The sequence below is a fragment of the Suillus subalutaceus genome (genome assembly GCF_016647625.1).
Source record: "Suillus subalutaceus strain FC151 chromosome Unknown DFJ58scaffold_33, whole genome shotgun sequence".
Lineage (NCBI taxonomy): Eukaryota > Fungi > Basidiomycota > Agaricomycetes > Boletales > Suillaceae > Suillus > Suillus subalutaceus.
Window position 1 is genome coordinate 22777 of NW_024540282.1, and position 18500 is coordinate 41276.

The window sequence follows — 18500 nt, forward strand, 5'->3', positions numbered from 1 at the left end:
CTACAGGCCTGATATGCCTGTCCAAATTTCCCTGGGACCGTGATTTCTCCCTTCTCCTCGACGGCGAGCCTAACCCATCTATGTCGTTTTCATCGACCTTGGGCGAGCGCGTCGAAATGGTGGCACGACGCTGGCGTCGGGGAGTCTGAGAAAGCACATTAATGGTAGGCACACCAGCACGCTGGGTGAACCCAGAGTTATCGGGAGACATATACCCCGAGAACGAGTTGGTCTGATCCGCAAGTGCCAATCGTCCAGGGGACAGCGGCACATTAGGATCATTACAAAAGATCTCATTCGCAGCAAGCATACGTTTTGGAAGGCGCGAAGATGAACGCGACGCATTGAGCGCCTGCGAACTAGAACGTGAAATGGGCGGCGAGAGCGGAAGCGCAGGAGGTGGAGTAATGCTGGTGGATGCAAAAGCAAAGTTCTGGCGCGTTTCCTCGACGACTCCTGAAAAATGAGTTGCATGAGCCCCTCACCCCATGAACGAGAGTGAATGCGCTTACTTTCAACATTCTGAATCCAGAGATTCATTCGATCAACAGCGGTCTCCCGTTCCTTCTCAGCAGCATTCTCTGGGCGAATATCCTCATAGCTGAATCTCCCAGCTTCACCCGAGCGGCGCTGCTCAAACTCGATGGGCTCCGGGGAAGCACACCACACAGGTGTCGTACGACCACTCGTGATTTGTCCAAGTGTCGAGGACTTGTACATCCGAACGCCTTTGTCTATGTCGTCATATTTCAGAGTTAGACAAAGGGGTGGTGATTGGAGAGGGAAGGACACACCAATAGAAGCTTTCACGCTGTGTTTGAGTCCAACGAATCCAGACTCACTCGCCCGAGGCATCTCACTTGGTAGATTACATTCAGCTGGACGCACGCCATCAGTCAGCATATATCCCAGATAAGACACATGGAAAGAAGCACTCACCAGGCGCCGTCGACGCTGAATAGCTCCTGTCCAACCCAAGCACGGAAACACTTCCTTTGCTCATCGTCAACAACTGCGCGCTCGCCCTCACCCCTATCCTCGCAATCTCAATGTGCTCCGCGCTCAAATCCGCACGATAGCTCGTAACATTTGGATCAATCTCGCTATCCGTCTCCTCTGTCTTCACATCATGCTGTACATCCACGGGACTCGTCTGGCCGCTTGAAACAGGGGAACGACGTGCCTCCTGAGCCTCCTCCCTTTGAATTGCACACTCCACTTCTTCGTCGCTCAACTCCGTCTCATCATCATCGTCGATGTTTCCGTTGGTCGACGTCATGATAGACTCAGCTTCGCGCTGCATCTCCGTCAGTCTCTCCATCTCCCGCAACCGCTCACGTTCACGCTCCCACTCGCGCATACGGTCACGCACGCTGCCCTTGCCTACGGTCGAGGACGTGGTATTGGCCATACCGCTGACATTTACGGTTGTGGATACGTTCGCGAGGTCTGCAGTGGAAGCGTTGGGGGTGGGGTGCTCGTTCAGACTTGCCCTCGACGTGTTCTGTGTGACACTGATGTCCGTCCGCGATACGCTTCGAACGTCTGTCTTCGACGCATCACGAACGTCCGGCCTCGACGCGCTCCTGACATCCGCCCTCGAAACATTCCTTAAATCCGAAACACTCCTCAAAGTACCCTTCGCCCTCGCCTTCGGCAACCCATGCGCACCCAAATCCACATTCTTCGCAAAACCCGTCAAGTCTGCCAATACACCCGCTCGAGAACGCGAGCGGGGTTTACGACCGCTCATTTTGGGTGTGCCGTTTCCTTTGTTTTGGGGAGTGTTTTCTTTGCTATCTCCGAGTGGCGAGTTTTCTTTTGCACGTGGCGTGTTCTCCCTCCCTGTCCTCGCCCCCTTCTTTCTTCCGCTTTCTAGATCTCTGAGAGAGAGATTCGAAGGCGTTCTCGGTCCAAGCGGTTTCCGGACTGGTGTGAGAGAATTGAGCGAGAACAACCCGGAGCTGCTGCTCGTGTTACCACTCGTGTTTGCAGTGCCGACGGGACTGAGGGGAGCAGGTCCGAGCTGTTTCGCGCCCTTAACAGCAGGTGATCCTTGTACAGTTGACAACTTCCGCCCTTGGCGATATCCATCCGCGTGAGGGTGGGGTGAACGGAGCTTGGGTTGCGATTTCGATCGTGCATGATGCCTGTCACCGGCGTGGGTATCCTCCTTGATCTCCTTTTCAGGTGTGCGGGAGACCGAGTGGGATGCTGAGGAGCGGGAGGGGGGGGCGAGAACTGGAGGACCAGGGGAGTGAAATGTCGAGAAGCCGCGAGACAGACGCCTCTTTGGGTGCGGCATCTTTTGGAGTGGAGGTGTCTTTCGATGGGGGGGATATAAATGAGGATGAAAGTGTATGGATGGGCGTTTGCTTCGCGGGGGGAAGCGGCAACAGAGGCGGATTTCTCTGTGATAATGATAAGTATGCACCTTCAGACGAGGATACAACGCGACTTACTATGTGCATGTTTGTCTGGAACTGCCGTTGCAGCTGCAGCCTGCCAATATATATCAGCCATGGCCTGTTTCGCCGTACACCTCAAATCTGCATTGGGAACAATCATGCGCTTGAGGAGCTTCTCCGCGGGCCTGGGAATGGTGTACGAGCCTACCCATTTGCCGCGCATCTATGCGATGAGGACCATCAATTGTCTACCTATTAGACTTGAAAACCCAGGAAAAACACTCACTGTCCTGCCCCAGTACTTCTCCAAGTCTGCTTTGCTTGCAAACTGCTCGCCCTCTTCATACTCAAACGGCGTACGACCAACCAATATCTCGAAAAAGGTGACACCAAGTGACCATATGTCAGACTTCCGGGTGTCATGGGGAAGGCCACGAGCGCGTTCTGGAGAGAGATACTGTATGCCGTCCAAAGTTAAATATCACCTTAACGTAAAAGTATAGCGGAGAAAATGCGAACCTCAGGGGTGCCGTATGTCAAATTACTATGGAATGCTTTAGGGGAAGAAAGGTCGTACTTCTCTGCAAACCCAAAATCGACCAATACGGGTATATTCTTGTGGGAGAGCAGGATGTTGGCAGGTCTGTGGCGCGGGCAAATTTGGTTAGCAAAGTGTACGACAAAAGACACGGACGAAAAGGGTTAATAACGTACTTGATATCGTTATGCACGACCCCACGCTCGTGCAGGAAGTGGACGCCACTCAACAGTGAGCGGAACCATTCTTTTGCGCGGGGTTCGGATACCTCAACGGGGACGAGGGTTGGTAGATGTGCCCTACAATACAAGGTGATTTGTCAAGCATGAGATTAAAAACACGTCAAGTAGGACGTACATCGTGATAAGCGCATATGACGGAGTGATGATAAACGAGTGAAATGGGATGATCGAGGGATGCGGGTCGGCCTTGAATGAGCGCACAATCTTCATCTCGTTCCATCTACGCGTGAATGAAAATACAAAAATATGTCAAAAACTCGTGTTAGACTGGCCACGAGGCAAGCGGACTTACAGCGAACGCACACGGGCGGCCGTTGTGCTGGTCTTGGAGCGGTGGACGAGCTTAACAGCTACTTCAACGTCCTTGTGCTTGTTAGATGAGGAACTGGATTTGGGACGGCACAGCCAAACGCTGCCCCAGTTTCCGAAGCCGATCTGTATGACGTTCATATAACTTGTTCGGAAGAGGGGATGCGAAACGTACCTCTTTGACGAACTGAAGTCGTTCTGCAAGAAGATGATCTGAGAGAGAGAAAACGTCGTTTGCCTCCGAAGCTGGGGCTTCCATGGTCATTCTTGCTAAATGCTAATGAATTCGTAGTTAGATGCTTGCGGTATGTAATGAGACTTGGGATTGGCGTTGGTATACAAGTACACTGGCGGACGTGAATGAGAATCAGAGGAAGTTAGAACAAAACACTGCTTGTCGTCGTCTGCTGCGATGAACAGAGTCAGAGCCAACAATGTTGGTAACAAGAAAATTGGTGAAACAGCTTATACAAATCACAATCTCACCTACATATCACACTCGAACACTACCAAAACATTAGTAAATAACGCGTCGTTAACTTCTCAGTCACGTTACCCATCAATCTATCAATAACACTGTAACTGTCTTACGTACTCAGACGCCTGCCTGGCGATGTTCTAACTTCTCTAGATCATCCACGACGACTCTGGGATTGGGAACATGTACTAACACGGAATAACATAGACCTCAGTTAGGCCTCTGAAATATATGATTATTCGAAATAAGGCAGTACCACCATCTAAGTCAAGCTGAGTGTTCTTCCGTCTATGGTGAGTCGACCGCTAAACACATTTCGAATTCATAAATAGCTTAGTTTCAAGTGACAGTCGACAAGGAACGGTGCCTAGCAAGCGACGACTTTATTAATTACATGTATCGATTCGAACGCACTTAATAAAGCCTGGTCAGCGAAAGGTACGTTCCGCTACTTCTCAAAAGTCGTACAAACCGGTGACCAGGGTCCCGTTGTGCAATTCAGCATTCGTTAAGCAGGTTTCTTGGACCCAGTGATCCCTGCAAGTATGCTCAAGATCTAAGTCTTCATCGCGAGAGCGCAAACCCAGATACTTCAAATTACGAGGCTGTATGCAGATTCGTAGCACGACTCGGAGTGATGAACAGCCCACATACACTCCTTCGATATTCTCCCAGGCGGATCAAAAAGCTGAGCACTGTTTCCAGGTGCGATTCAGGCATCTCTCCCAGACCTATTCTTACGAGCTCATGGCACGTTTGACTGTCATTTCATCAGGCCAACGACACCGTTGTTCGTGGAGACGAGTCTAAAAAGCTAATTGGGAATTATAATGCTCGAGTCTTCGATCTGTTCGGCAATCCCACGCAAACGGTAAGTTTCCAGTTGAGGGGGCAGCTTATTTTCCATTTTAGCTGTATGGCGGGCGATCGGCTTATTCTTGGATGGGAAGCCCACCACGAACTCGACCAGCAAGCAGTTAGTTCCTTCGTGCGAATATAACCAGTGCATTGTGTTGCAGTCGGTCGTCAAGTCTCTTGCAAACAATAATTACGTGGCCACAAGTTGCAATAACGTTGTTGCATAGTCCGACAGTCGTGACCTCGACAAAGCCTTTCCCGTGGGAAGTGAAAGTGCAGTGGCTAATTCGCATCTCTTCTATAGCCCAATCCGCTATCAGGCGGTACTTCGGTGCTCATGTAATGCGCTATCCTCGTGACAGTTACTAATGGCAGAAGCTTTAATCTGACTTGCGAACTTGTCTCCTGGTGTGGCTGGTCCTGCGGCCCTAGATCTAGAATGTTGGTACTCATCAATTGCTACCTCATCGTAACGGCGCCGGCGCCAGCCCCCGACTCCCTTTTTCCTAGCATGTTTTGTGTCCACCGAATTAAACGCAAACTAGTCTTTCTGCGTTAGCAAATGACCGCTAATCCTATGTGATTCTACTATCAATGCATAATGTTCTTCGACTCATAGACGTCCATCTTGACCAGTGTTAGACCAGTGGTAAGCGTGACAGAATAAAAATCTGTTGCAGGTTCGAAACCTGCTCGACAATCTTTTTTTTCCCCCTTTTACCACGCCTTGGACATTCACTAGCACTCGTGGATGGATTCTTCAAGGTCTATCTTGAGTAATCATAGCCAACTGACCAGAACAGATCTAGATTAGAGATCTGGTCTCTTGGATGATGCGGATTCGAAATCTACCCATAAATGATTTCCCGTCTTATCACACCTTGTCAATTTTGGAAGCATCCTGGCCAAAGTGGTTATCACAACAGAATCGAAATCTGTTTCTCTTGGACTGTGCAGGTTCTAAACCTGCCAATGACACATGGTTCTTTTTTCTATCAGAGTACACACCATCATTTACTCATGGATAGTTTCATCGCAGGCTCAACTTAACTGGTCTCAGCCAGGTGGTAACCCACAAGAGAATCCAATTCTGTTTCTCTTGTACCGTACATGTTCGAAACCTGCCGGCTACAAGTTTTTACTGTCAGAATACACCTTGACATTCACTCATGGATGGTTTCCTCATAGGCTCATCTCAACTGGTCTCAGCCAAGTGGATCCCACAACAGAATCAAAATCTGTTTCTCTTGTACCGCGCAGGCTCGAAACCTGCCGACGACAAGTTTTTTCTGTCAGAACACACCTTGACATTCACTCATGGACGGTTTCCTCATAGGCTCAGCTTAACTGGTCTTAGCCAATTGGTCACTACAACAGAATCAAAATCTGTTTCTCTTGCACCGCACAGGCTCGAAACCTGCCGAAGACAAGTTTTTTTCTATCAGAGCACACCTTGACATTCACTCATGAATGGTTTCCTTAGACATTCATCCAACTGGTCTTAGCCAGGTGGTTACCACAATAGAATCAAAATCTGTTTCTTGTACCGCACGCGATCGAAACATGTCGGTAACAAGTTTTTTTCTATCAGAACACACCTCGACATTCACTCATGAAGGATTTCCTCAGAAGTCCATCTCACTGGTCTTATCCAAGTGGTTGTCACAACAGAGTCAAAATCTGTTTCACTTGGAGTCGGTTCGAAACCTACTGGTGCCGTGTTTGCGGTGTATAGATCCTAAGACATTGTTTTTAGATGAAAATGCCACCTTTAAGTTAATAAATACAGGTCATCGTTGTGCGTATAGCGATGGTGTCGTTCGCAAACATGTGCGAATTTATCGGAGGCGGAATAGTGTTTAGTGCTGTCCGACGACTACACCAACGACGTCACGACGTTTCCCAGGTCTCTGATAGTGCCAACAACACTCTCGCCAGTCTTCGTGTCCCAGATGGAAATTGTAAAGTTGCTCCAGCCCGATGTAATTCTATCACCCGAAGGTGAATATCAAAGACTCCACACCTCCGAGTCGTCATGATCTTCATCCCACCAGTCCTGCTGCGTCGTAGTCTGAATCGGACCCCATCACACTGAAAATGACTCCATCTAACCTACACCGATCTTTAGACCGACTTGCAGACTCGAGTCTCAGCTCCAGAAGGACTTCGACACTCGTTGGCGCACATCTTGCGAAAGTGTATGTGGACAAGGTGTGTAAGTGATTAGCACTGTTGACCTTAGCGCACGTCACGACAACGGGCGCTTGAAATCGCACGTTGGTTATATTCGCCGCTTTCCCGTGGTAGTCACATGGTTATCCTATGTGACATCCACTACCCATGCAATGAAGGTGAGGCATGAAATTTCGCCCCTGCGGCATATGGTGTACTGATCGTTGTGATGGTATCATTACAGTTTCATTCTTTCGCTTGGGCGCGGACTGCATCTTGAAGATGACTTTTGGGGGCTATTTTGGGCAAGTTTTGACACAAGGTAGTCACGAGTCATTCCCGCCGAGCGCAGGGGAGAGTCATGCACCCGAGGGCATCTCCCAAAGCAAATCCTGCTAAGGCCTCGCTGTTAGAGATGCCCAGTACTTCCAATATTTCCTTGCATGCCTCAAAACAATAATTTTAAGCCAAAACTATCGACCAAGGTCTCAGATTATACTCCCTTGCGCGATGGCAGTGATAAATCCATCATGTGCCCGGTTTCGTTTAATTGGCCTTGACCAGGGGTGCGAGCAGGTGGATGAAGAAAGTACAGTCGCGAACGAGTGAGTGACAGTACACCGTGGACAACTCTGGATGAATATAATACTGCTCTTGTAAATCTATGAGGAAGGCGCAAAGCTAGGTATGAGATATGCAGACCATATGCAACGTGCATAAAATAAATGAGTCACCGAATGTCAGAGTGTCTTAGTAAATGAGCTTATGGCTGATGAAAGTTGGAAAGACGATGACATCCGAAGAAAAATCCACAGCAACTTACTCCAATTTCTTCTGGCCCGCTTGTCGAGGCTTGTATTTGTGTGGGCTGTCCTTGGGAAACATGTACCACCACTGCAGGTTGACCTGGTCGCGTTGAACTGCTGGACACATCGTCATTCGTGCGTAGCATGGCTGCAGCCGCTTCCGCGTCAGATTCAGGTGCAATGCCATATCTCTGCGGAGTCATTTAAAAATATGAAAGGGGAACGATGTCAGGCTACTCACATCTTCATCACGGCAAGCAGCAACATCGACAGTACGTCTGGAAGATCCAAGAGGAAATAAGCTGGAATTCCAGTGCTGGGGATTGCGCAGTGTCGGTTGGGGTACATTGGCAGGTGAAGTGCTGGAATGCAGGAGACCGAATGTGAGATTTTTGCCTCGAGCCTGCATTAGTCGTTCCCAGAGGCCCCGACTATCTTTGCTATCCAGGTGGGCAGGGAATGTGCGATCATAAGACGGTGGGCTCTGCGCATTGTCGGGAGGATCATCTCGCTGTCTGCCTTTATTCTTTGTGGCGCTGAGCGAATCATGCGCGGAACCGCGCTGATCACCGTTGTACTGAGATAACAGTGTGCAAGAGTCGAAACCGCACTCACATCGTCAACAGTTTGACGTTGTTCACCTTCACCTTCTCCTCGTTTACCTTCTGGTACTGGCTGGTTGGGTTTAACAGGTTGCGAGCTCCAGGGATGAGTTTGAGCGAGTACGACGACTGAAGAAACCACGTTTGGAGCGTTCTTGTGGAACGGACTCGTCTGATGGGTGATGTCGAGAGATGACATATCGGAGGCGGCGAGCCAAAAACAAGTAGGGGATATGGAAACCAGGCGACGGCGATGGGAGAGATTGCTGCGAAGACTACAAGTGCTTGTTGTCAGTGTTGGTGTCCTTGGATGAAAACAAGAGTTTTACTTGGAAGAAGTTGTTGTATGGGTCGCTGTGCGCCTCCTCAATGAAGCCACTACCCCCTGTAGCATCAATCTCCAACAGCGCTGTGAGAAAAGCAAGACCGAAAATCAAACATGAAGATACTGACATTGAGGCATGATGATAATGGGGAGTTTAATCGAGTTTCCTCCTGTACGCATTGTCTATCGCATTGTTGAAGCAGTGTGGATGCCGGCAGCTGAGGAGCCACTGGCATGTATTTGACCACCCATAGAGTGAGTTTATTGTCGGATCCACCATATGCTAGATGGCTCCCGTCTTGGGAGAACGACACACTGGCATAGTAAAGGATGTCGTAAATCTGGTGGAATGACTGGCCGATTTGCTGATGGGACTCTGTGTCCCATAACTGTGCAACACCGAAGCCCACGCAGGCCAGGACATTGTGATTGGGAGAAAGTGCAATAGACCACAGGTAATGGTCGTGCTCGAAGGAATGGAGCGGTTCGCCTGTTTTGCCGTCAAAAACACGTGCGAATCTGTCGGATGCGGTGTAAACTTTTGTGCTGTCTGACGACCACACCAACGACGTCACATCAAACCGGCCTTTGATGGGGCCAACGACAAGCTTGCCGGTCTTCGTGTCCCAGATGCGAATTGTTTCATTTTGCCCGCCTGATGCAATTCTCTCACCCGAAGGTGAATATGCAAGACTCCACACACCGCCTTGCTTCGCATCGATCGGGCCCACCTCGACTTTCCCACTTTCTGTATTTCGAATCAGGACTGTTCCATCATCGGACCCGCTAGCAAGTCGACTTCCGTTGGGTGACCACGAGAGCGACCGCACCGCCCTGCTATGACTTGTCCAAACGCCTTCGATCATCTTCCCATCGGTGTTCCACAGCTGAACGCTTCCATCCTCCCTCCCACACGCAATGATCTTCCCATCCGGTGAAAGTGCCAGCGCATATATGCCTCCACCCTCACCTTCCCATGGTTCCCCGACAACAAGTCCCGTGTCGCAGTTCCACTTGCGCATAGTGCCATCCAATGAACCACTCACGATATGGATGTTGTCATGCAAGAAAACAAACCCCCAAATCGCCTCCTTGTGTCCTTTAAACTCGTGCTTCAGAACTGGTTCTTCCCATTGAATTGGTTTTTCCGATTGCCCTATGGTCGAAGCTTCCTTCCGGGTTCCCCTTGCAAAGAATCGAGTAGCCATAGCTCGCTACCATAATCTGGTGGATCAATCTGACTCTGCCGCGGATACTGATTAATTATGGCAGCGAATGAGTTGACCAGCACTCACTGGTTGGTTTACTAATCTGTTGCTTGGGGGGGAGCTGGAAAGACAGGTGCTGTATGCATAGAATGTACGAGGCGGCGCTAATCATCCATTCACAGGTTCATATCGTAGTACAGCCTTTTGGTTTGATATTTGCAAACCATGGTCCCTATTATCTCCCAATCATCCTAGTATGGTGAATTGTGCTCCAATGCACATACTCAAGGCCACATATCGACAAGTAACCCGCGTCTATCTAACCATCTCTTACTTGCTTAAAGTTCTACTTTCTCCCAGAACACAACACAATACCTTTCAGTACTCATTGACGTCAGAATGAGCATCGCGAGACGCCATAGGTGCGTGGCAAGAAATATAGAGCGCCAAAGGAAAATTTGGAGCACTAGGCGAGTACAATGTGCCTCTGGCGTTTGTCTTGTATATTCATCTGCTGTTGGATGTGCCTTCGCTCTGAGTCAGAACTTCAGAAGTGCTCGCCAGTACAGATGACCTTCCCTCATTCCCTGTACCCAGCCTTATTTTCGCCCTGGACTCGTCCCTCGTGTCACCGCGTAATATTGATTACGCGTTTCTCAGCTCTACATAGCTTAAGGGCCTTATTGCCATGCTTCGTACTAGTGGTGGTCATGTCATTTCTCCAATCGAAAGAGGAGAAGCATGAATGAATACAGATGTCGATGTCGATGTCCATTGTAATGCAATTGACGGGTTTCGTCCTTCCTCTACCATTCAAGCAAATGTCTTTCCCTGTCTGCATGCGTATGCTGAGCCATTCTTCCTAGCTGCCTCTGAATCAGCGTCAGCCGTGTCGCCTGGCAAATGATTGGGTGCTCATGCTGTCCCTTTCTTTATGCGCCAGCTCAACATTGAAGACTTCTGCTGCGACATTGCACCGAACTTAAGCATTTGTGTACTCTATTTTAATCACCATTGGCATATAATGTTCAACACGCCAGTCATTTCCGAGTCAATCTGAAAAGGTCCTGCTCCACCTGACCTACACCAATAGTTATACTGACTTGCTTACTCGAGTCGACCCTCACTTCATGAAGTACATTCATAGTCCCCACCCGCAGCCTGCGAAAGTATATAAGATACAAGTACGTCAAGTTATTGGCACTATTGACCTTCGGGTTCTTTGGCAGGTCACAATAATCATTGGGCGCGCCGTGCGACTGTCGAATGCTTACCATCGTCAATATTGTAGATGTTTCTATGAATCTGACGCACGCATACAAGCTGCAGAAATATCGGTGCTTGCATTCAAAGCTGGCCATGCGATAATAGCAGCAAAGATCTGGACTGGGAGAGGGAGAGCTGACCAAACCTAGGAGGTACGCGAGTAAGCTTTACAGCTGAAACATTTGACAGTGTCAACATATGCAGATACATAGTACCGGCCTGTTTTTTTTGCTGATTGTCAAGGTAGAAAGCTCGATGATGAGACACAGGGGAAGGCGGATCGAACCTGTAAATAAATATGTCATACAACGTGATGGGCCCCGGAGGACATCGTGTACATTATAAATGAATGCTAGTCGATGAATCTAGAAGGGACAAAATCAACAAAAGGAAATGTAACATGTTGGTTCATCTGAGTAGTCACATCGTTATCCTATGTGGCATCCACTACCGGTCCAGTGAATGTGAGGCGTGAAGTTTTGCCCTTGCAGCATATGGTGTGCTGATCGTTATAATGATGTCATCGCAATTTCAATCTCTCGCACTCGTGCAGACTGCGTCTCGAAGAAGACCTTTGGGACTGTTTTGCAAAATTTTACCCCAAGTTTTGAGGTAGGGTACATAGTCACGGATCATACACTTGAAGTTATCAGTTCCGCTGGCTTATTGTTGGTGCTCACGTTTCGCTACGTTTGGAATTACTTTGTTAAATATGGTGCAGGATTTTCAAAGCTATCAACCTTTGCAGGCGGAGTTCCAGAATGCAGGAAACAGAATGTGAAATTTTTGCCTCGAGCCTGCATTAGTCGCTCCCAGAGGCCACGACTATCTTTGCTATCCAGGTGGGCGGTGTAGTGGGGAGATCTGGCATGGGGTGCCAGGATGGTCTGGCGCAGGTCATAGGGAGTGCCAGGGGTTCTGGCGCAGTAGCAGGAGTCCTGGCTCGTAGTCGGTAGTCCTGCGGCTTGTCGTAGTCGGTCCTCGATAGATAGAGCCGCAGCCTCCCGCTATAGAGGTTTGGCCTGGGTTTCCCTTGCAGTCCGTGCCCGATCCAGCGGGGAGAATGCGATTATAAGATGGTGGGCTCTGTGCGTCGGCAGGAGGATCATCTCGCTGTTTGCCTTTATCCTTCCTGGCGCTAAGCAAATCATGCGCGGAACTGCACTGACGGCCGTTGTGTAAAGATGATAGTGTGCGAGAGTCGAAACAGCACTCACATCATCATCAACATCATCACCTTGTTCGCCTTCGCCTTCTCCCACTTTGCCTTCTGGCACTGGTTGGTTGTGTTTAATAGTTGGGAGATCCAGGGGCAAGTTTGAGCGAGCGCGACGACTGAAGAAAGCACGCTTGGAGTGTTCTTTTGGAACGGACTCGTCTGGTGGTGGGCGATGTCGAGAGATGACATTCAAGAAGCGGCGAGCGGAAAACAAAGGGGGGAGATGGAAGCCAGGTGATGGCGATGGAAGAGATTGCTGCGAAGACTACAAGTACTTGTCGTTAGTACCAGTGCTCTTGCATGGAAACAGTAATTTTACCTGGAAGAAGTTGTTGTTGTATGGGTCGTCGTGCGCCTCCTCGATAAAGCCATCACCTCCTGTAGCATCAACCTGCAACAGCACTGTAAGGAAGGAAAACAGACGGTTAAATGTAAAATACTGACGTCAAGCCATGATGATGATAGGGAGTTTGGCCGAGTTTCCTGCTGTGTGCTTTGTCTATCACTTCGCTGAAGTAGTGTGGGCGGTGGAAGCTGAAGGGGTGTGCGCACTGGAATCATAGGAGCTATGTCTTTGACCATCCATAGAGTGAGTTTTTTGTTGTCTCCGCCATATGCTAAGTATCTCCCATCTCGGGAGAACGAGACATGGTAAAGGTCGTCGTGATTCTGGTGGAATGGTTGGCCGAGTTGCTGGTAGGATTCTATGTCCCATAGCTGCACAACGCCACTGTTGCCCACACATGCCAGGACATTGTGTTTGGGTGAAAGTGCGGCGGAATACAGGTAACTGTCGTGCCGGAAGGAATGTAGTAGTTTGCCCGATGTGCTGTCGAACACGCGTGCGAATTTGTCAGAGGCAGAATGTAATTTTGTGTTGTCTGACGACCACACCAACGACGTTACGGAGTCCCCCAGGCCTCGAATAGGACCGACAACAAGCTTGCCAGTTTTCGTATTCCAGATGCAAATTGTATTTTTGCTCCCGCCTGATGCGACTCTCTCACCCGAAGGTGAATATGCAAGACTCCATACCCAATCCTGCTCCGTCTTGATCGGGCCCACCTCGACTTTCCCACTTTTTGCATTTTGAATCAGGATTGTTCCATCATCGGACCCGCTGGCAATTTGACTTCCGTTGGGTGACCACAAGAGCGACCGTACCCATTCGCTATGACCCGTCCAAACACCTTTGATCATCTTCCCCTCGGTAGTCCACCGCTGAACGCTTCCGTCCTTCCTCCCACAGGCAATTATCCTCCCGTTCGGTGAAAGCGCCAGTGCATATATGCCTCCTCCCTTACCCTTCCATGGTTCCCCGACAACAAGTCCTGTATCGCAGTTCCACTTGCGCATAGTGCCGTCCCCTGAACCACTCACAATGTGGACATCGTCGTGCAAGAAAACGAAACACAAAATCCTCTCCTTGTGTCCTTCAAAATTGTGCTTCAGAATCGGTTCTTTCCATTGCGCTGCAGTTGAAACTTCCCTGCGGGTCCGCCTTGCAAAGAATGTAGCCATAGTTGATTACCGTAATCTGGTGGATCAATTTGACTTTGCTGCGGTCAGTGATCAATTGTGGGGGCAAACAAGTGAACTAGCACTCACTGGTCCGTATACCGGTCCGTTGCTAGGGGGAAACCTAGCAAGACAGGCGAGTTTTTATGTCCTGCAGGTGCCATGCATGGCTTCCATGAGGCGGCGTTAATCGTCCATTCACAGGTTCATGTCGTGATACAACATTTGGGCCGGCACTAGTTTTCCATTCACATGCTCTTATTACATTGGTTTAAATGATGTGGGTGCGCAGGGAATTTCGGCATGCCAGGTGAGTACATTGTGCTTCCAGTGTTTGTGCTGTATATTCATCTGGTGTTGGACGCGACATTCCATCGTCACGTGCACCCATTGTCACACAGCCTTATTTCCGCACTGGGTCCATGCGTTTCTCAGTTCTACATAGCTTGAAGGCCTTGTTGACGTGCATCGTAGTTGTGATACAACGTACATAAAAGAGATGAGTTAACGAATAATAGTGTCTCAGTAAATGAACTCATGACTGATGCGAGTTGGAACGACGACAGCTCAGGCTAATGACAAATCCACTCCAATTTCTTCTGGCCTGCTTGTCGAGGCTTGCATTTGTGTGGGCCGTTCTTGAGACACTTGTGCCACCACGCAGGTTGACCTGGTCGCATTGAACTGTCAGCCATATCGTCATTCGTGCGTAGCATGGCTGCAGCCGCTTCCGCATCAGATTCAGGCGCAATGGCATATCTCTGCGGAGTGACTTAAATAGCATGAAAGGGGAACAATGTCGGGCTACTTACATCTTCATCGCGGCAAGCATCACTGGAATTCCAGTGCTGGGGATTATGCAGTATTGGTTGGGGCGCATTTGCAGGTGGAGGGCTAGAATGTCCGAAACCGAATGTGTGATTTTTACCTCGAGCCTGCATTAGTCGCCCCCAGTGGCCTCGACTATCTTTGCTATCCAGGTGGGCGGGGAGTGTGCGATCATAAGATGGTGAGCTCTGCATGTTATCGGGAGGATAATCTCGCTGTTTGCCTTTATTCTTTGTGATGCTGAGTGCATCATACACGGAACCGTGCTGCCGGTGGTCGAGTTGAGATGACAGTATGCGACAGTCGAAACAGCACTTACATTATCAGTATTTCCACCTTGTTCGCCTTCGCTTTCTCCCACTTTCCTTTCTGGCACTGGTTGGTTGTGTTTAATGGTTGCGAGCTCCAGAGACGAGTTTGAGGAAGCGCGACGACTGAAGAAACCACGCTTGGAGCGTTCCTGTGAAACGGACTCGTCTGGTGGTAGGTGACGTCGGGGGACGACATTCCAGAGGTGGCGAGCCGAAAACAATGGGGGGAGACGGAAGCCAGGCGATGGCGATGGAAGAGATCGCTGCGAAGACTGCAAGTACTTGTTGTCAGTACCAGTGCCATTGCATGAAAAGAAGAGCTTTACCTGGAAGAAGTTATTATACGGGTCGTCGTGCGCGTCCTCAACGAAGCCACTACCTCCTGTAGCATCAGCCTGCAACAACAATATAAGCAAGGAAGACAGTCAGTCAAACATGAAAGTACTGACGTCGAGGCATGATGATGATGAGGAATTGGACCGTGTTTCCTGTTGTGTTCTTCGTTTATCGCGTTTTTGAAATAGTGTGGATGCTGGAAGCTGAGGAACCATGTCTTTGACCGTCATCCATAGAGTTAGTTTCTGGTCGAATCCACCGTATGCTAAATGGCTCCCGTCTTGAGAGAACGACGCATGGAAAAGGTGGTTGTGATTCTGGTGGAATGACTGGCCGAGTGGCTGATGGGACTCTGTGTCCCATAGCTGTGCAACACCTTGGAGGCCCACGCACACCAGGACGTTATGTTTGGTTGAAAGTGCAATGGAATACAAGTAATTGTCGTGCTCGAAGGAATGGAGTAGTTTGGCTGATTTGCTGTCGAACACACGTGCGAATTTGTCGGATGCGGAATAAAGCTTTGTGTTGTCTGACGACCATACCAAGGAGGTCACAGAGTTCCCCAGGTTTGTGATGGGGCTGACAACAAGCTTTCTGGTCTTCGTATCCCAGATGTGAATTGTATCGTCCCCGCCTGATGCGATTCTCTCACCCGAAGGTGAATATGCAAGAGCACGCACCCCTCCTTGCTTCGTCTTGATCGAGCCCACCACTTTTCCACTTTTCGCATTTCGAATCAAAATTTTTCCATCGTCAGACCCGCTTGCAACATGGCTTCCGCTGGGTGACCACGATAGCGACCGCACCGCCTTGCTATGACCCGTCCAAATGCCTTTGATCATCTCACCATCGGTAGTCCACCGCTGAACGCTCCCGTCCTCTCTCCCACACGCAATTATCCTCGCGTCCGGTGAAAGCGCCAGTGTATATATCCTTCCTCCCTCACTTTTCCATGGTTCCCCGACAACAAGTCCCGTGTCATAGTTCCACTTGCGCATAGTGCCGTCCCCTGAGCCACTCACGATGTGGACACTGTCGTGCAAGAAAACAAAACTCCAAATCGCATTCTTGTGTCCTTCAAACTTGTACTTCAGAATTGGTTCTTCCCGTTGCACTGGGGTTGAAGTTCCCCTGCGGATCTGCCTTGCAAAGAATCTAGTGGCCATAGCTAGTTACTGTAGGCTGGTGGAGCAATCTGACTCTACCGCGGTCGGTGATCGATTATGGGGGCGAACAAGTTGACTAGTACTCACTGGTTGGTATACTGGTCTGTTGTTTGGGGCAAGCTGGCAAGACAGGCAAGTTTTCATGTCCTGCAGGTGGTATGCGTAAATTCCGCGAGGCGGCGCTAATCGTCATTCACAGGTTTGTATCGCATTGGTTTGATGTTTGAAATTCACAGTCCTTAACTATCCAATTCCAGTTGTATTTCGATCCATATACTCAAGGCAATGCATCAACCAGTAAGTAAACACAGCTTCTCACGTCCATCTATGGTTTGTGCTTATGTTTGTTGTCAGCCATCCCCCGCTTGTTTAACGCTCTATTCCTACCCAGAACAATAACACAACATCTTGTGGTCCTCGCTGACGTCAGGATGAGCTATCATAAAATACGCAAGATGACATAGGTGCGGGGCGAGAGACATGGAGTGCGCAGGGAATTTAGGTGAGTGCGTTGCGCTTCCGGCGTTTGTCCTGTGTATTCATTTGGTGTCGGATGTGTCTTCGCTCTGAATCAGAACCTCAGAAGTGCTCATCAGTACAAACAATATTTCCTCATTACCTGCATGTATCATTATACAGCCTTATTTTTCGCTCTGGACCCATCCCTCGTGTCACCACGGAATACTGATTACGCGTTTCTCAGTTCTACATAGCTTGAGGACCGTATTGACATGCTTCGTGGTGGTGGCCATGTCATCTCTCCAATCGAAAGAGGAGGAGTGGAGATCTCAATGTTCATTGTAATGTGATTGACGGGTTTTGTTCTTCCTCTCTCTACCATACAACCAAATGTTATGTCATATCTTTCCCTGTCTGCATGCGTATGCTTACACATCTTCCCTAGTTGCCTCTGAACTAGTATGTCGGCCGTGTCGCCTGGCAAATGATTGGGCGCCCATTTAAACAATAGTCCTTTTCTTTATGCGCCAGCTCAACGTTAAAGACTTCCGTTGCAACACTACACCAAACTTAAAGCATCTGATCTGCACATTTTATTTTAATCGCCATTGGCGTCCACACGTGTAACGTTCGACACCCAGTCATTTCAATCTGAAAGGGGCCTGCTCTACCTGACCTACACTAACAATTACGTTGACTTGCTGACTCGAGTCGATCCTCAGTTCATGAAATACATTTATGTGCCCACTCACAGCCTGCGAAAGTATATAAGATACAAGTACGTCAAGTTATTGGCACTATTGACCTTCAGGTTCTTTGGCAGGTCACGATAATGGGCGCGACTGCTGAGTACTTACCATCATCAATATTGTGGACGGTTGTATGAATCTGACGCACGCATACAAGAGGACATCAACTGCAGAGATATCGGTGCTTGCATACAAAGCTGACCATGCGATAATGGCAGCCAAGATCTGGACTGGGAGAGGGAGAGAGCTGACCGAGCCTAGGAGGTACGTACTACGCGAGTAAGCTTTACAGCTGATACGTTTGACAGTGTATACATCAACATATGCAGATTTCTCTCCCCAGAAGGTGAAAATGCAAGAGCACGCACCCCGTACTGTTCCGTATCATCTGGGCCCACCTCGACTTCTCCGCTTTCTGCATTCTGAATCAAAATTATTCCATCATCGGACCCGCTGGCAATATGACTTCCGCTGCGTGATCACGAGAGCGACTGCACCACCTCGCTATGACCCTTCCAAAAGCCTAACCACTCACGATGTGGACATTGTCGTGCAAGAAGACAAAACTCCAAATCGCTCCCTTGTGTCCTTCAAACTCGTGCTTCAGAATTATTTCTTCCCATTGCGGTGCGGCCGAAGCTTCCAAGGCCTTGGGGGTCCGCCTTGCAAAGAATCTAGCAGCCATGGCTCGTTACTGTAATC

General features: G+C 49.2%; 5 protein-coding genes across 5 annotated transcripts; all 5 read right to left on the reverse strand.

Moving 5' to 3' along the window:
* Nucleotides 1–38: 38 nt before the first annotated feature.
* Nucleotides 39–2593, reverse strand: DFJ58DRAFT_278364 (uncharacterized protein). The gene is made up of 6 exons (XM_041379620.1): nt 2463–2593; nt 940–2411; nt 795–878; nt 513–734; nt 313–456; nt 39–232 (listed from the first exon to the last, which is right to left on the reverse strand). Exons 2-6 carry the CDS (start codon nt 2303–2305, stop codon nt 198–200), a joined length of 1851 nt encoding a protein of 616 aa, XP_041245544.1. The 5' UTR covers nt 2306–2411; nt 2463–2593; the 3' UTR covers nt 39–197.
* On the reverse strand, nt 2437–3756 carry DFJ58DRAFT_658023 (kinase-like protein; the record flags this gene model as incomplete). Its single annotated transcript, XM_041382009.1, has 7 exons — nt 2437–2631; nt 2695–2865; nt 2928–3051; nt 3123–3245; nt 3304–3408; nt 3481–3623; nt 3673–3756. 7 exons carry the CDS (start codon nt 3754–3756, stop codon nt 2437–2439), a joined length of 945 nt encoding a protein of 314 aa, XP_041245545.1.
* Nucleotides 3757–8378: 4622 nt separating this feature from the next.
* Nucleotides 8379–10205, reverse strand: DFJ58DRAFT_278471 (WD40-repeat-containing domain protein). Its single transcript, XM_041379621.1, has 4 exons — nt 10034–10205; nt 8867–9981; nt 8743–8811; nt 8379–8688 (listed from the first exon to the last, which is right to left on the reverse strand). The coding sequence occupies exons 2-4, from the start codon at nt 9944–9946 to the stop codon at nt 8497–8499; spliced, it is 1341 nt and encodes a 446-aa protein (XP_041245546.1). The 5' UTR covers nt 9947–9981; nt 10034–10205; the 3' UTR covers nt 8379–8496.
* Nucleotides 10206–12109: 1904 nt separating this feature from the next.
* Nucleotides 12110–13952, reverse strand: DFJ58DRAFT_726140 (WD40-repeat-containing domain protein; the record flags this gene model as incomplete). The annotated part of the gene is made up of 4 exons (XM_041385327.1): nt 12110–12376; nt 12430–12696; nt 12751–12822; nt 12876–13952. The coding sequence occupies 4 exons, from the start codon at nt 13950–13952 to the stop codon at nt 12110–12112; spliced, it is 1683 nt and encodes a 560-aa protein (XP_041245547.1).
* Nucleotides 13953–14521: 569 nt separating this feature from the next.
* DFJ58DRAFT_726141 (WD40-repeat-containing domain protein) lies at nt 14522–16590 on the reverse strand (the record flags this gene model as incomplete). The annotated part of the gene is made up of 5 exons (XM_041385328.1): nt 14522–14710; nt 14762–15043; nt 15097–15360; nt 15415–15483; nt 15538–16590. 5 exons carry the CDS (start codon nt 16588–16590, stop codon nt 14522–14524), a joined length of 1857 nt encoding a protein of 618 aa, XP_041245548.1.
* Nucleotides 16591–18500: the final 1910 nt, after the last annotated feature.

Bases quoted from the DNA above. Each gene is read 5' to 3' on its own strand.
- DFJ58DRAFT_278471 (XM_041379621.1), bottom strand. From the start codon at position 9,946: ATGGCTACTCGATTCTTTGCAAGGGGAACCCGGAAGGAAGCTTCGACC. The intron at 8,812-8,866 runs GTCAGTATCTTC...GCGCTGTTGGAG, and splicing joins CATTATCATCATGCCTCAAT to ATTGATGCTACAGGGGGTAG. The intron at 8,689-8,742 runs GTAAAACTCTTG...AAGCACTTGTAG, and splicing joins CATACAACAACTTCTTCCAA to TCTTCGCAGCAATCTCTCCC.
- DFJ58DRAFT_278364 (XM_041379620.1), bottom strand. From the start codon at position 2,305: ATGCCGCACCCAAAGAGGCGTCTGTCTCGCGGCTTCTCGACATTTCAC. The intron at 735-794 runs GTGTGTCCTTCC...ATGACGACATAG, and splicing joins CAGCGTGAAAGCTTCTATTG to ACAAAGGCGTTCGGATGTAC. The intron at 233-312 runs GTATGCTTGCTG...CTTGCGGATCAG, and splicing joins ATCTTCGCGCCTTCCAAAAC to ACCAACTCGTTCTCGGGGTA.